Here is a 14,341-nt window from a genome sequence, read left to right on the forward strand (position 1 = left end):
TCTAACCTGCAACCAAAATATTGTTAGGTTTAGTGACATAATTCCCAGTGCTGAATTTTGCACAATTCTAACATTTACTGAATTAAAACACAATTTACTGTGTTTCTGGGCAAAAACAATTATGTGGTTCTGGCCATTCAGGAGTTTCAGCATTGGCTGGGGGAATGTTCAGAAATGACATTTAGTTGCAGCAAATTATATAGGGATGAAGATGTTACACATTTTAAAAATGAATACCCAACCGCTTGGTCATAACTGAGATAAATTCAATATAAATATTCTGAAAACATGCTTCATCCGTGTCTAATTTAGACAAATGTCACTATTTCAAACTGCAAATGAGCAATCAGACTCAATGAAGGGAACCAGTTTTTAGCAAGTCGATGACACTCTCAGTCTTGTTTGCATGTGCATCTCATTTATCCTAGACATACAACTCCTGTAAAGACAGCTTTATGTCTGAACAAATGTAATGCTTTCTGTCAACCCAGAATGCCCCTGAAATTATGTTTTATGTTTATTAGTCTTTCACTCCACATATTTGCCATTCATGCATGACAAGAAGATCGGAATTGTTGAAAGAAAGCCATAAGAAGTCAAGTTTTCCACAAGCCATGTTGGGGACATAACAAACATGTAGAAGGACGTACTCTGGTCAGGAAAAGCCAAAATTTTAATTTTTGGTCTAAAGGCAAAACTATATCTGTGGCAGAGCAACTGACAAGCAACTACAACCCTCAACACACTGTCTGCAAACATGTTGGTGGCAGCATCATGCTGTGGGAATTCTCCCGCAGGAACAGGGTATCTGGTCTGAGTTCATGGGGAAACAGTTGGAGCTAAATCAAGGCATTAGTTCTGAAGGCAGAAAAGACTTGAGAATGGTCCAGTCAAAGTCCAGACCTAATTCCAATTGAGAATATGTTACTGGACTTGAAAATTACTTTTAACAGACCCTCACTTTCCAACCTAACTGAGATTTCTGTGTCTAGATTTGCAATGCTGGTAGACATTTCCAAAAAGACCAGCAGCTGAAATTGTAGCCAAAGACTATTCTGCAAAAACAGACACAAGGGGGTTGAATAAAAATACAAGCCCACTTTTCAGACTTTTAGCAACAGTCTTATTCATTATAATTGTATAAGTCATGTCTGTATATATCTCAGATCATGAAAAATATAGAAGTCAATCGAATCTGTCGATGCTTACAACTAAAAACATGTCTGTACCTTCTAACTCTTCAAAGGGAAAATAAAGTCTGGAAAAAAATAAACAGCACACAAGTACACACCCTTCTCAGACATAAACTGCTTTAAACAGGCAAAGATGACCAATGCAACAAACATACATGCAACACCTTTAAATCTGGAAGTGCCATATCTGTACAACACGTGTAGCTGTGTAGTTTAATATGAAAGTAATGTACCAACTATTAATAAGCAAACATGCATTACGTAAGTCAGTGAGGTTAAATCTAAACCACAGGAGTGACATCTGCAATGTGTTGATACAAAAGTGTGTTTGTCTACAGTGGAAACTGAACTCACCTGCTCAGTCTTGTCTGAGGCCTCAAAAACACACACAAACACACCATACCTATGTCTATTTTACTTTTAAAGGCTTTGTAATCTTTTGTCATATTTTCCTCATGAGTGCTACGTGCAGCAGAGGTCACTACACTTATGTGATGCATAAAAATGGGAGTTGGTTTTAACACTGAGGGAAAACTTGAACTTTTGAGGGGTACTGCAAGTCACAAAATCTCCCAGAATAAACATACGGATGTATGTGTGTTTGCACCAACATTCAGCTGATTGATGTCATTTGTGGTGTTTAGGGAGGCCTATAGCATCTGGGTATGTGTGTGTTTGGCACAACCACTTGAGAGCATGATCATGCATGCACAAATGCATCAACTGATCAGTCACTGGTGTCAAATGAATACAGAAACAAATAGTTGTAAAGTATGCCACAATTTGCAAAATTTAAATACAGGTCCTTCTCAAAAAATTAGCATATTGTGATAAAGTTCATTATTTTCCATAATGTCATGATGAAAATTGAACATTCATATATTTTAGATTCATTGCACACTAACTGAAATATTTCAGGTCTTTTATTGTCTTAATACGGATGATTTTGGCATACAGCTCATGAAAACCCAAAATTCCTATCTCACAAAATTAACATATTATTAAAAGGGTCTCTAAACGATCTATGAACCTAATCATCTGAATCAACGAGTTAACTCTAAACACCTGTAAAAGATTCCTGAGGCCTTTAAAACTCCCAGCCTGGTTCATCACTCAAAACCCCAATCATGGGTAAGACTGCCGACCTGACTGCTGTCCAGAAGGCCACTATTGACACCCTCAAGCAAGAGGGTAAGACACAGAAAGAAATTTCTGAACGAATAGGCTGTTCCCAGAGTGCTGTATCAAGGCACCTCAGTGGGAAGTCTGTGGGAAGGAAAAAGTGTGGCAGAAAACGCTGCACAACGAGAAGAGGTGACCGGACCCTGAGGAAGATTGTGGAGAAGGGCCGATTCCAGACCTTGGGGGACCTGCGGAAGCAGTGGACTGAGTCTGGAGTAGAAACATCCAGAGCCACCGTGCACAGGCGTGTGCAGGAAATGGGCTACAGGTGCCGCATTCCCCAGGTCAAGCCACTTTTGAACCAGAAACAGCGGCAGAAGCACCTGACCTGGGCTACAGAGAAGCAGCACTGGACTGTTGCTCAGTGGTCCAAAGTACTTTTTTCGGATGAAAGCAAATTCTGCATGTCATTCAGAAATCAAGGTGCCAGAGTCTGGAGGAAGACTGGGGAGAAGGAAATGCCAAAATGCCAGAAGTCCAGTGTCAAGTACCCACAGTCAGTGATGGTCTGGGGTGCCGTGTCAGCTGCTGGTGTTGGTCCACTGTGTTTTATCAAGGGCAGGGTCAATGCAGCTAGCAATCAGGAGATTTTGGAGCACTTCATGCTTCCATCTGCTGAAAAGCTTTATGGAGATGAAGATTTCATTTTTCAACACGACCTGGCACCTGCTCACAGTGCCAAAACCACTGGTAAATGGTTTACTGACCATGGTATCACTGTGCTCAATTGGCCTGCCAACTCTCCTGACCTGAACCCCATAGAGAATCTGTGGGATATTGTGAAGAGAACGTTGAGAGACTCAAGACCCAACACTCTGGATGAGCTAAAGGCCGCTATCAAAGCATCCTGGGCCTCCATAAGACCTCAGCAGTGCCACAGGCTGATTGCCTCCATGCCACGCCGCATTGAAGCAGTCATTTCTGCAAAAGGATTCCCGACCAAGTATTGAGTGCATAACTGTACATGATTATTTGAAGGTTGACGTTTTTTGTATTAATAAACACTTTTCTTTTATTGGTCGGATGAAATATGCTAATTTTGTGAGATAGGAATTTTGGGTTTTCATGAGCTGTATGCCACAATCATCCGTATTAAGACAATAAAAGACCTGAAATATTTCAGTTAGTGTGCAATGAATCTAAAATATATGAATGTTAAATTTTCATCATGACATTATAGAAAATAATGAACTTTATCACAATATGCTAATTTTTTGAGAAGGACCTGTATATACTATAAACATGTTCCTATAAATATATTCTTCTGAACTTTACCCTACACTTAAAATAGACCCTTCTTTCACACAGGCAAAAGAGGACACAAACATTAAAGTATACAGTGTCTTTCTACATCCTCCTGATATTTTTATGTTTGCTCAGGGAGGCCACGCGGCTTGTGTTTGAGCAGGAAGATAGAGGAGGTGAAGGATCTTCCCTCCCTTTTTTCTCTCTGACCTCTTTTAGGGAACTCCCTTCCCTTTAGAGTGAGGCATTTCGATTAACACATAAATCAATGTAGCTAGTTGTAGACATTGCAAAAGTAAAGCTAGAGCAAATCTTTCAAAACATAAGGAGTGATATTTCAAGTATAATGACAGGCATTCATTTCAGTCAATTATCTCATTCTGCCTACAGCCTTCAACAGACCCTTTACTGTCTTACGGTGACATTGAGAAGTTTATATACACTTATCATGGAGATGAACATCACATCTATACTGTTTTCTCTTCAGGGTGAAATGATTAAAGAACAATTTAAATTATTTTGCAAGAGACGAAAATGTTGTGCCCAAGACAGGCATGGTTGGGCTAGTAGGTTTTTAAGCCTATTCCCTAGCCTGTCCCAGACTGTCATCCTTATATGAAAGGCTATTGATTAAGAACCCGGGGACAACTCGTGAACTGGAAATAAGCCCCAAGCTCCAAAATCGACGCTTTCAAGCACGACTGAATTATTTTACTCTCTACGAGTAAAATGCCTTCAGTAAAAACGTTGAGCTGTTTGGTTACCACGACAAGAAGTATGTTTGGAGTGGTCAAGGTGGGGCTTATAAACACTGATCTACCACTTCCAACTGATCTAAATGTTGTTATTTTGTACTGCTGCTATTTGTGCGTTTTTTCTTCAAAGTATTTGCTACTGGCTGTGAAACAAATTAATCCTTAGGGATAATACAAATTACCTTGACCTTTACATTGACAGCCAAGCATGGTGGAGGTAGAATCATTTTGAGGGACCTTATTTACTGCCAGAGAGGACTACCTTCAAATGAATCCAATGAACCTCAAATTTTTAATAAACAGACAATCAAAAGAAGAGTGTCCACATATCCTCTCAGAGTTAAGTGTGATGGGAACAGAAAGTCTGTAGTTTTTCAACTTGCTGAAGAACATTCAAACAGTTATTAGTGGGATCATGTGTGGATTAAGTATATATGTGTAATCCACACCTCAGTATTATGTAAAATTCAGTATCTAGTCTCATGCGATCTATTCCACCTGTTTCTACCTAGCTTCAAGAAAACAGACTTTCTTGCAGTCTTTAGTTTTAGCTACAGTTCTGACTCCTAAGGTTTCTTTTTTCTCTTGCAGAGTTGCTCTGAATTTCTGGCATGATCTATATCACCTTAGGGTAGGTGTGGACAATTTTCTTGCAATCATAATTTGTCAAGTTGAACATGTGCATGCAAAAAGGTTAAATGTCACTGAGCTCCGTCTTGGTTCCGGCTTTTCAATCTTCCTCCATTGTGTTTTTATGGCCCTCATTACACATGTTGAGGGTATGCTGCAAACAGCGTTTCACAACACTGGGGAGTGGACAAGGGGCTGGGGGCAATTATGAAAAAAAGAGAGGGGGAGTGAAATAATGAAAAGAAAGAAAGCGAGACTGAGCGAAAAGGCCAAAAGGCCTTTTTTCAAGATAGTTTCTTACGGCCTGGATAAGACCTTTAGTTTTTTTGCACCAGGGCCTGCGCCAAAGTAAGCCTCGCAGAGAACACACCCTCACACCCACACAGCACCCAAGTCATGCAGAAACATGGATGTACAAGCAGTTTGGGCAAGACATTGACTTTGACCTTTGAAACACACTCATCATGAGTCCTGATGCCGAAGCGACAGACTGGTGACACCTCTTCCTACTTCTGCTTCACTCAGGACACTCACTGAAAACCAGCACTACTCTGCCAAACACACAAAATCTGTCTGTTCTCTTCACAATGCACACTAATGTGTAAGTTACGTGTTTGTGACATGACTAAACCAGAATGCTGCTGCAGTCCATAAAACAATGTGACCGTTTTAGATATGGATCAGGTAAAGTTGTTAAAACCCAAGAGTGCCGGTTAAATATCTCATAGAGCTTTTATGAGATGTGACCTCACCTGAGAACTATCCACTTACTGTAAATCATAGGTGAACAACTGAACAAGTGAGTTTATTTACTTAGAAAGTCTTAGAAAGGCAACCCAGGTTTTGAAAAACAGCCTTAGCATTTGTAAGTTAGCACAGAGTTTCATGTTTGGATAGAGGAATTAAGAAGAGGCAGCTAAACAAACATTGTCATTCCATCTTAACACTGAAGCATGCAGCATCATGAGCCTGATCCACGGTCGATGCAGAACTTGTTTGCACATTGTAAGGGTGTGCACAGAGAAACATATAAATCTGTTTTTTCTCTGGACTTTTAAAGTGCAAAAAAATTGTATTTCTCCACCTCAGATTTCTTCTGTCTTTGCCTTGTTGCTTCAAATTATCACACAATTTTCAATATTTGAGATAACCTGAGAACATAAAACAGTTTTCCAGTGATGATTTAATTTTTTAAAGGAAAAACAGACAAGCTAAACCAGCTGCTTTCTATGTAAACCTGTAATTTTCTCACTTATTATTTTGGACAGCTGGTTTCAGTTCCAATAGCCACACCCAGGCCTGATTGCTGCCAGATCTGTGGTGTGAAGAAATCACTTATATAGAACCTGTCTAACAACATGAAGTAGGCAAAACAAAATGTCAATAGCAATACATTGGGCTCAGAAAGAAATTCAAGAGAAATTCAAGAATAAATAAGAAAAAGTGCAGCGTGTATTTACACAAATTATCTTTTATTTTTAAACACTTTTGCAATCTGACACATATAAGTGCGACAAAAACGTAGAACCAGAACCGAAGGTGAACACTTTAGCGGATTGTTACGAACATTAAAATATTTATTCAAGTCATGACATGAAATGGCTGCTCTTGCCAAAACATTTTCCCTGCCTGAACCCTGACTTTCGGCCCTGCTAAACACAACATGCTTTTCATTTGTCCTATAATAAATGTTTCAACAAGTGTGTTAGTTAATCAGATAACAGTGCACAGCTACCGCATCTGAAATACTTAAACACACTCGTATCTGCTCTAATAGCCACGTCTGGATGCCAGTTCACACACTTCGACCGTGCATCAGAACCTCTCTGAGCCTGCCATTATCTTTTTACAAGTTTCTCCAGGCCTCGGGCGTGCCGTACAACACTAGCCGCCTGTTGTATCAGCTGACAGCTCCAGCGGCCAGTATCACATCTTGGCTGCAGATAATAAACACAAAGCAGAGTGGACACTTGAGAGCAGGCTACGCATACCGGCGAGAAGAGGAGCATAGACATAGAATGTTGGTCTGCAGCAGCAGGGGAAGTCCAGGCTGCAGGTGACACTTGGTAGTGAACATATTGGATAAAAATTAAAGAATTTTGCTTTTGTTTCCACAACTGATTATGCTTCCATACTCCAAATACAGAGGAGAGCTCTGCTCGTATGGTTAGTCCACATTCTGATATACAGGGGTTGGACAATGAAATTGAAACACCTGTCATTTAATGTGGGAGGTTTCATGGCTAAATTGGACCAGCCTGGTAGCCAGTCTTCATTGATTGCACATTGCACCAGTAAGAGCAGAGTGTGAAGGTTCAATTAGCAGGGTAAGAGCACAGTTTTGCTCAAAATATTGAAATGCACAGAAAATTATGGGTGACATACCAGAGTTCAAAAGAGGACAAATTGTTGGTGCACGTCTTGCTGGCGCATCTGTGACCAAGACAGCAAGTCTTTGTGATGTATCAAGAGCCACAGTATCCAGGGTAATGTCAGCATACCACCAAGAAGGACGAACCACGTCCAACAGGATTAACTGTGGACGCAAGAGGAAGCTCTCTGAAAGGGATGTTCGGGTGCTAACCCGGATTGTATCCAAAAAACATAAAACCACGGCTGCCCAAATCACGGCAGAATTAAATGTCAACTCTCCTGTTTCCACCAGAACTGTCCGTCGGGAGCTCCACAGGGTCAATATACACGGCCGGGCTGCTATAGCCAAACCTTTGGTCACTCATGGCAATGCCAAACGTCGGTTTCAATGGTTCAAGGAGCACAAATCTTGGGCCGTGGACAATGTGAAACATGTATTGTTCTCTGATGAGTCCACCTTTACTGTTTTCCCCACATCCGGGAGAGTTACGGTGTGGAGAAGCCCCAAAGAAGCGTACCACCCAGACTGTTGCATGCCCAGAGTGAAGCATGGGGGTGGATCAGTGATGGTTTGGGCTGCCATATCATGCCATTCCCTTGGCCCAATACTTGTGTTAGATGGGCACGTCACTACCAAGGAGTACCGAACCATTCTTGAGGACCATGTACATCCAATGGTTCAAACATTGTATCCTGAAGGCGGTGCCGTGTATCAGGATGACAATGCACCAATACACACAGCAAGACTGGTGAAAGATTGGTTTGATGAACATGAAAGTGAAGTTGAACATCTCCCATGGCCTGCACAGTCACCAGATCTAAATATTATTGAGCCACTTTGGGGTGTTTTGGAGGAGCGAGTCAGGAAACGTTTTCCTCCACCAGTATCGTCTAGTGACCTGTCCACTATCCCGCAAGAAGAATGGCTTAAAATCCCTCTGACCACTGTGCAGGACTTGTATATGTCATTCCCAAGATGAATTGACGCTGCATTGGCTGCAAAAGGAGGCCCTACACCATACTAATAAATTATTGTGGTCTAAAACCAGGTGTTTCAGTTTCATTGTCCAACCCCTGTATATACATTTGAAAAACAGTGAAGCAGATTTTACTTTTATTTTAATTTTAATGACAATGGCTCTTAATAACTAACTAGCTAAAAATGATAAAGCACCAATTAAGGTTTTTTAATTTAGATATCTTAACATATGAAGTTTTTTTTTTAGATTTTCTGTTTTTTCATAGAATATTTGCATTGACTTGATGACTAAAAGTACCAGCAGCATTTTTTAGATCTATTTTAGTCTTTTTCTTTACATAATTTCCTACAAATATCAACATCCCTTAGAAGAATGTCTTTTTGCAAAAGTTCTATTTTTTTCTTTATTTTAAAACCTATAAACATAAATAAAATGTATTTTTCAAAAGGATGGAGGGACAGACGGATAGATGGAAAGGCAAAATAAAATAAAACACCTTCTGCAGAGTTATACGATAAATCTATGCACAAAACGTTTTTGGAAATCAGTAGATCTGAATGCCTGAGTTTATCTAATTTACTTGGAAAAACAAACATTTACATTTTTCATCATCATGTATTTACTTTCACACAGTTTCACTGCTATTTTCACAAGTTTTTTCCAAGCTTAAACCTCTGTAAAGTACAAACCCACATTTTTGGATCAAACCACAGCACTGTATATGCATGTCCACATGTTCCAGCACCTTATTAGCCTATTATTCACAGCCTTGTAGCTTTCAAATTGAAGGTTAGACCATCCCCGGCATGCTCTGCTAGATGACAGGGCAAATATGTCTCAACACAGTTTATAGCTCAACTTTCAAGTTACCATCTAACAATTGCTCCAGGCTTTGAATCAAAGCCTTGCTCGCCCTCCAGTATAAACAGGCTAAAAGTCATAATGCAGCATGGAGTGAGGTACCTGTCACACAGGTAGTAGTAGATTTGGAGCGTATGTGTGCTTTTTTCTGAGTAGGACATGAAAGCACATACCAGGAGATGTGTACTTAGAAAATGTTGACTCTGTGTGTTGTTGTGTTCATACAGGTTACTCATTGATCCAGACAACTTAAGGGAGTGGTGTACAATGCAGGGATCAGTGCCCCAAGTACAAGAGGTTGCATGTATGCATAGATATGCACACAACCACCCTTAAACATCAAATATCACCATTGGTTTTATATGGGCAATCTTTAAAATCTGCTTGTGTGTGAGAAAGTTTTTCTTATTTTCTTGCAAACAGACACACACATGTCCACACACAAGTCAGACACCCTGGATGCTTGTCCAAACACCCCTTCACACTGAACAGAAAGGACCTTTCACAACACATCCACACAACAGATTAAATGCACACCTTGTAATGGGACTCACACACACACACACACACACACACACACACACACACACAGAGGAGGAAGAGGAGGAGGCGAAGCAGCATGACCCAACATGTGCTTGGCTCCAATGAAAAACTGTCAGACGCTCCATCGCACCTAAAGTCTCTGGGAAGAGGAGCCGGGAAAGCTGACCTTCTGAAGGCTATGGTCCATGTCGGAGTTCGGAGGAGAAACAAAAGGAGGGGGGCTTTTGAGCTCTGAATGGAGAAATAAGTGATAAAGCTGCCTGCCACAGCAGAAAGTGAAAGAAGGAGACAATACTAGACAGAAGAAAGACAAAAGCAGGGGACAATGGCTTGTGTGCATGTAAAGATATGCTGTGATGGTTTTGGAGCCTTATTTTAAAAGATATATAACAAAATTAAAATAGCGTAAAAGTAGATGAGAATAACCTGATGACATGTAAATAACATACTGTAAGTACCTAGTACCTAAGTAGTACTGTTTAATCTAATTTAATTTGTGAAAATGATGCATTCATACATGCAAAATAAAAAAGTTATGTGCAGATTTTGGTGCTCATGATAATAAAATAAAAAATTAGCAAACATAATTCACATCATAAAAAACAAAACAAAACAAATAAAACCGTAACTTACAGTAAAACCAACACTTACAGTAGGTAAATTATGCATGTTAGAACAATTCAAAGTGCTTCAGTGACAATCTTTACTGTTTACTGCATACTCACTTGACCTCCAAACGGCACATGTTCAGCAGACAGAAAATAACATTAAAACTTTAACGTTGTTTACAGACCCGAAGTCTCACCAGACACAGACACACTTGTATATGTGTCAGGTGCATTTCTGGTTAAATATGTTTGTTCATAATTCAGTGAAGTAATTGATTACTCAATTAAATGTAACTAACCAAATGTAGCTAGTTACTAACCACCTCATGCCATGACACCATAACCACAGTGCTTCATAGCATGTTTCTACTTTCTAACAAAGTACTAATTCACAATTTTTTTATTACTTTGACTTGGCCAATCCAATATAATACTTGTTTTCTCCTTCAATAATTCCTCGCTTAAGTCTCACACAGACTAATGACATTTATTATTATTTTTTTAAATCTTAGTTTTAGAGTCATTTCGACCCAAATGCAACAAAATATGCCCAAACTATGACCATACGACCGCTGTGCTTTATCAATGGTTGTTGACTTTCCAGTTCAACTGGCCAGTTGACAGATAAGGTGGGGAGAGTCTTCAAAAGAGTTTTAATTCACCCAGCAAAGTGCTCCTCATTTGAACAAAGAAGACTTATTTTGGCTTCCTTTGGAAAACATTTCGATCCATCCTCTCAATTTTATAAATACACAATTTTAGACACACAAATTCCTCTATTTATATGAGATTCATTTCCGGTTCCTTTGACCTTTTTATGTGTTTTTCTGCATCTGTTGAGTGTCTTTGGCCGCACCTGTTATTGCATGCATTCTCGCAGCCAGTCATAAAACAAGCAGAACCTTTAAGCTTGGTTAGATTTGATCCAGATGCATAAAGCATCTCGTTCCTCCGGACGGAAAAAAAAGGTCACCTGCGTCACCTTTCTGTCATGATGTCACAGCCTGTTTATGTGACTCTGTGAGCGGAGCCAAGAAATGGATCAAAAAACCACACCCACAACTCCCGCAGCCATGGGGCCGTTTGCAAAAGGGGAATTTTATAAATGCATAGATTTGAGGAGGAGCGGTGTTGAAAAATGTAGGCTTTTTACTGGGCGTTCTGTTGAATAAACCCAAAATGTACTTTTTTTATTTTCATAAATATGAAGAGATAATGGTGTTGTCCCGGTGAAAGGATCCATTCTCTCACCTGGAAACGAGGATTTCTTCATGGCTGCCGATGTGTCTTCCCTTCGCAGTATTTTAATTCAAAAGCGGAAAATATCAAGGTGTTGTTTGCATCCGTAACTTTCCCAGACTGCTTCTCTCCGTGCGTCTCTGCCTCCTTCGGTATCACCTATGAACGGATCAGTCTCAAAAGTCGCTCTTGTGTCCTAAACTCCCTAAACTTTGCCCCAGTCTTTTATTCCCTCGACCTGCTTGAGGAAACAGTTTATGTGTTGAATATTCAAATAATCTCGCCTGCGCTCCTGACGCACGCCCTATCCCAGGAGCGGGAGTGGTTTACAGTAACTGTGCGGGGGCTTTCGCCTATCAGCGAAGGAATAAAGACTGCTATCTTACCTGTGCGCTCAGGGAGCTATCTGGCGTGGATTGTTGGATTGGGAATATCTGATTAAATTAGTGTGCTGGTCTGATTGTTGCGCAAAGTTCAAATCGACATTCAGTGCATACACAAACCACCTGTGCACAGTGCTGACAGGCTGCAGTGTGTTTGGTGTTGGGTTGTGGCCTGGTAAACTGTTTGGACTATAAACTTTAAGTCTTGGTGGCGCCACGTTTAGCAGCTATATGAAGCGTTCAGTGTTTCCAACGACCTTTCCCCTTTCAAAATCTGAAATGTCAGACTGTGTCATCCCGCTTCACGCTCATCAGACACATAGATGCACATCCTGCCGGTGGGTCTGAGCTGCAGAGACTTATTTCGGTTTCTGCGTGGGTTGATCAGTTTCCTCCAAGCACTCCAATGCATTCAGGAAGGAAGTCCTGAGTGACTGAGGAGAAAATTTAAAGTTTGTACTGATGTAATGTTTCAGTTTGCTCTCTCTAAGAGCACCTGTCAGTATTCAAGCTCCTCACACAAGGCGAATCAGCCATTACCTTGCTTCATGTAACAAATTAAATTACTTGTGGAACTAATTTTAGTTTTCCTGCAAGAAGAAACAGCAACTAGTGATCTTTGCAAAAATATTTCCCAATCAATTATATCAAAAGTATTCATACCCTTTAAACTTTTCCAACTTTTTTCACCTTACAATTACAAACTTTAATTCATTTTGTTGAGATTCTGTTATATACACCAGCACACACTAGGGGTTGATTGTAAGGTAGAAAACAAAAAAGTTAAATGTGCATTTGTATCCAGCCCCATTTACTTTGATGCCCCTAAATAAAACCCACTGCAAAAAAAATACCCTTCACAAATCACCTAATTAGCAAAACAAGTCAACCTGTGAGCAATTTCATCTTAGTACAAATAAAGACGTCTATGAGGTTCATAGAGAACATTAGAGAACTATCAGCATCACGCAGCCCAAGGAACACAGCAGACAGGTCAGGGGTAAAGCTGTGCAAAGGTTTGGAGCAGAGGTAGGTTCTAAAAAATATTCCAAGCTTCAGAATCATATCAAGCACTGTCCAATTCATTATTTGCAAATGGAAAGAGTATGGTAACACTGCAGTCCTACAAAGACTGGGTTGTCCACCTCAATTGGTTGTTTGGGAAAAGGGAGCAGTAATCAGAGACGCAGCCAAGAGACCCCTGGTAACTCGGGAGGAGCTGCAGAGAATCTGTTGTGAGGGGCGAGAAAACTGTTGTTGAAAGGAACCCACAACAACTCCTGTTTGTTGTTTGCCACACATCATGTAGGGGATGGACAATACTTAAAAATGTGCACTGGACAGATGAGACCAAAGTTAAACTCTTGGTTAGAAAACGTACACTTCCCATTATTCTAAACACACCATTCCCAATGTGAAACATGGCCACCATTAGGATCATGGTATTACTAAAAAAGTACTAAATAAATTAAATCCTTTTACCATTCAAATCTTGTTTAGTGTGTGAGATTCTTGAGACTTGGACAAGGGTTCACCTCCCATCAGGACAACAAGACATACAATTTAATGATTTAGAACAAATCAGATCATATTCATGTTAAAATGGTCTAGTCAAAGACCAGACCTAAATCCAATTGAGAATTTGTGTCAAGACTTTAAATTGATGTTAGCAGAAGTTCTCCATTCAATTCGCCTGAGCTAGAGGTATTTAAAAAACAAGAAGACTGGGCAAAACTTTCAGTCTTACGATTTACAAAACTTGCAGACTATAAGCATGGTTGGTCCTACAAAGTATAAATCCCTAGTAGCTGAATGCAGATTTGTTCCACATTTTTTAAAATTTACTTAAAGAAATGAAACCATCAGAAAAAATACATAGAAATTTGTGACTTTCACAACTGTCACAGGTTGTTGTTTTTTTGTTTTTGTTTGTTTTTTCCAGGTTAAACAGACAATATAACAACGTAAATGATTAAAAAACAAGAATTGGATCCACAAGTTTGAATTTTGTCCAGATTTTCTTTGATTCACAAGGTCAATATGGCAAAAAGAGGTCCCACTGACATATGGTTAAATATCTCTTGGTAAGTTGCACCTCATCAAGTTACTGGTATATTTCTGGTCAGATGTTTGACAACTCTTCCTGACTGAACTAATATTGTTGAGGTTAAATAGGAATCATTTTCGTAATGGGGAAGACCGTGTTGTGTACTACAACCATCTGACCCAAACTGACACTCTTAGACTTCAGGACAAGGTTCTTCCAGGGCAGGTCGCCAGTCCATCACATTCTGTGCCTTCTGGAGAAAAGAGAACAGTTACAATAAGAATTAGTTTTGATATACTGAA

The 14,341-nt window shown here is 39.9% G+C and overlaps 1 protein-coding gene across 2 annotated transcripts in view; it reads right to left on the bottom strand.

The window, feature by feature from the left end:
• The window catches only part of LOC124864318 (septin-9-like), a 111,752-nt gene extending 99,952 nt beyond the window's left edge, over window positions 1–11,800 (bottom strand). The window contains exon 1 of one of the 2 annotated variants that reach the window (XM_047359062.1): window positions 11,622–11,800. Coding sequence is in view for 1 of the 2 variants with exons in the window: in XM_047359063.1 (XP_047215019.1) it covers window positions 11,622–11,643 (22 nt within the window). In the remaining variant the exon portion in view is untranslated. The remainder of the gene's footprint in view (window positions 1–11,621) is intronic. The other variant, XM_047359063.1, reaches the window with a different exon arrangement.
• Window positions 11,801–14,341: the final 2,541 nt, after the last annotated feature.

Source organism: Girardinichthys multiradiatus, chromosome Y (assembly GCF_021462225.1).
Source record: "Girardinichthys multiradiatus isolate DD_20200921_A chromosome Y, DD_fGirMul_XY1, whole genome shotgun sequence".
NCBI lineage: Eukaryota > Metazoa > Chordata > Actinopteri > Cyprinodontiformes > Goodeidae > Girardinichthys > Girardinichthys multiradiatus.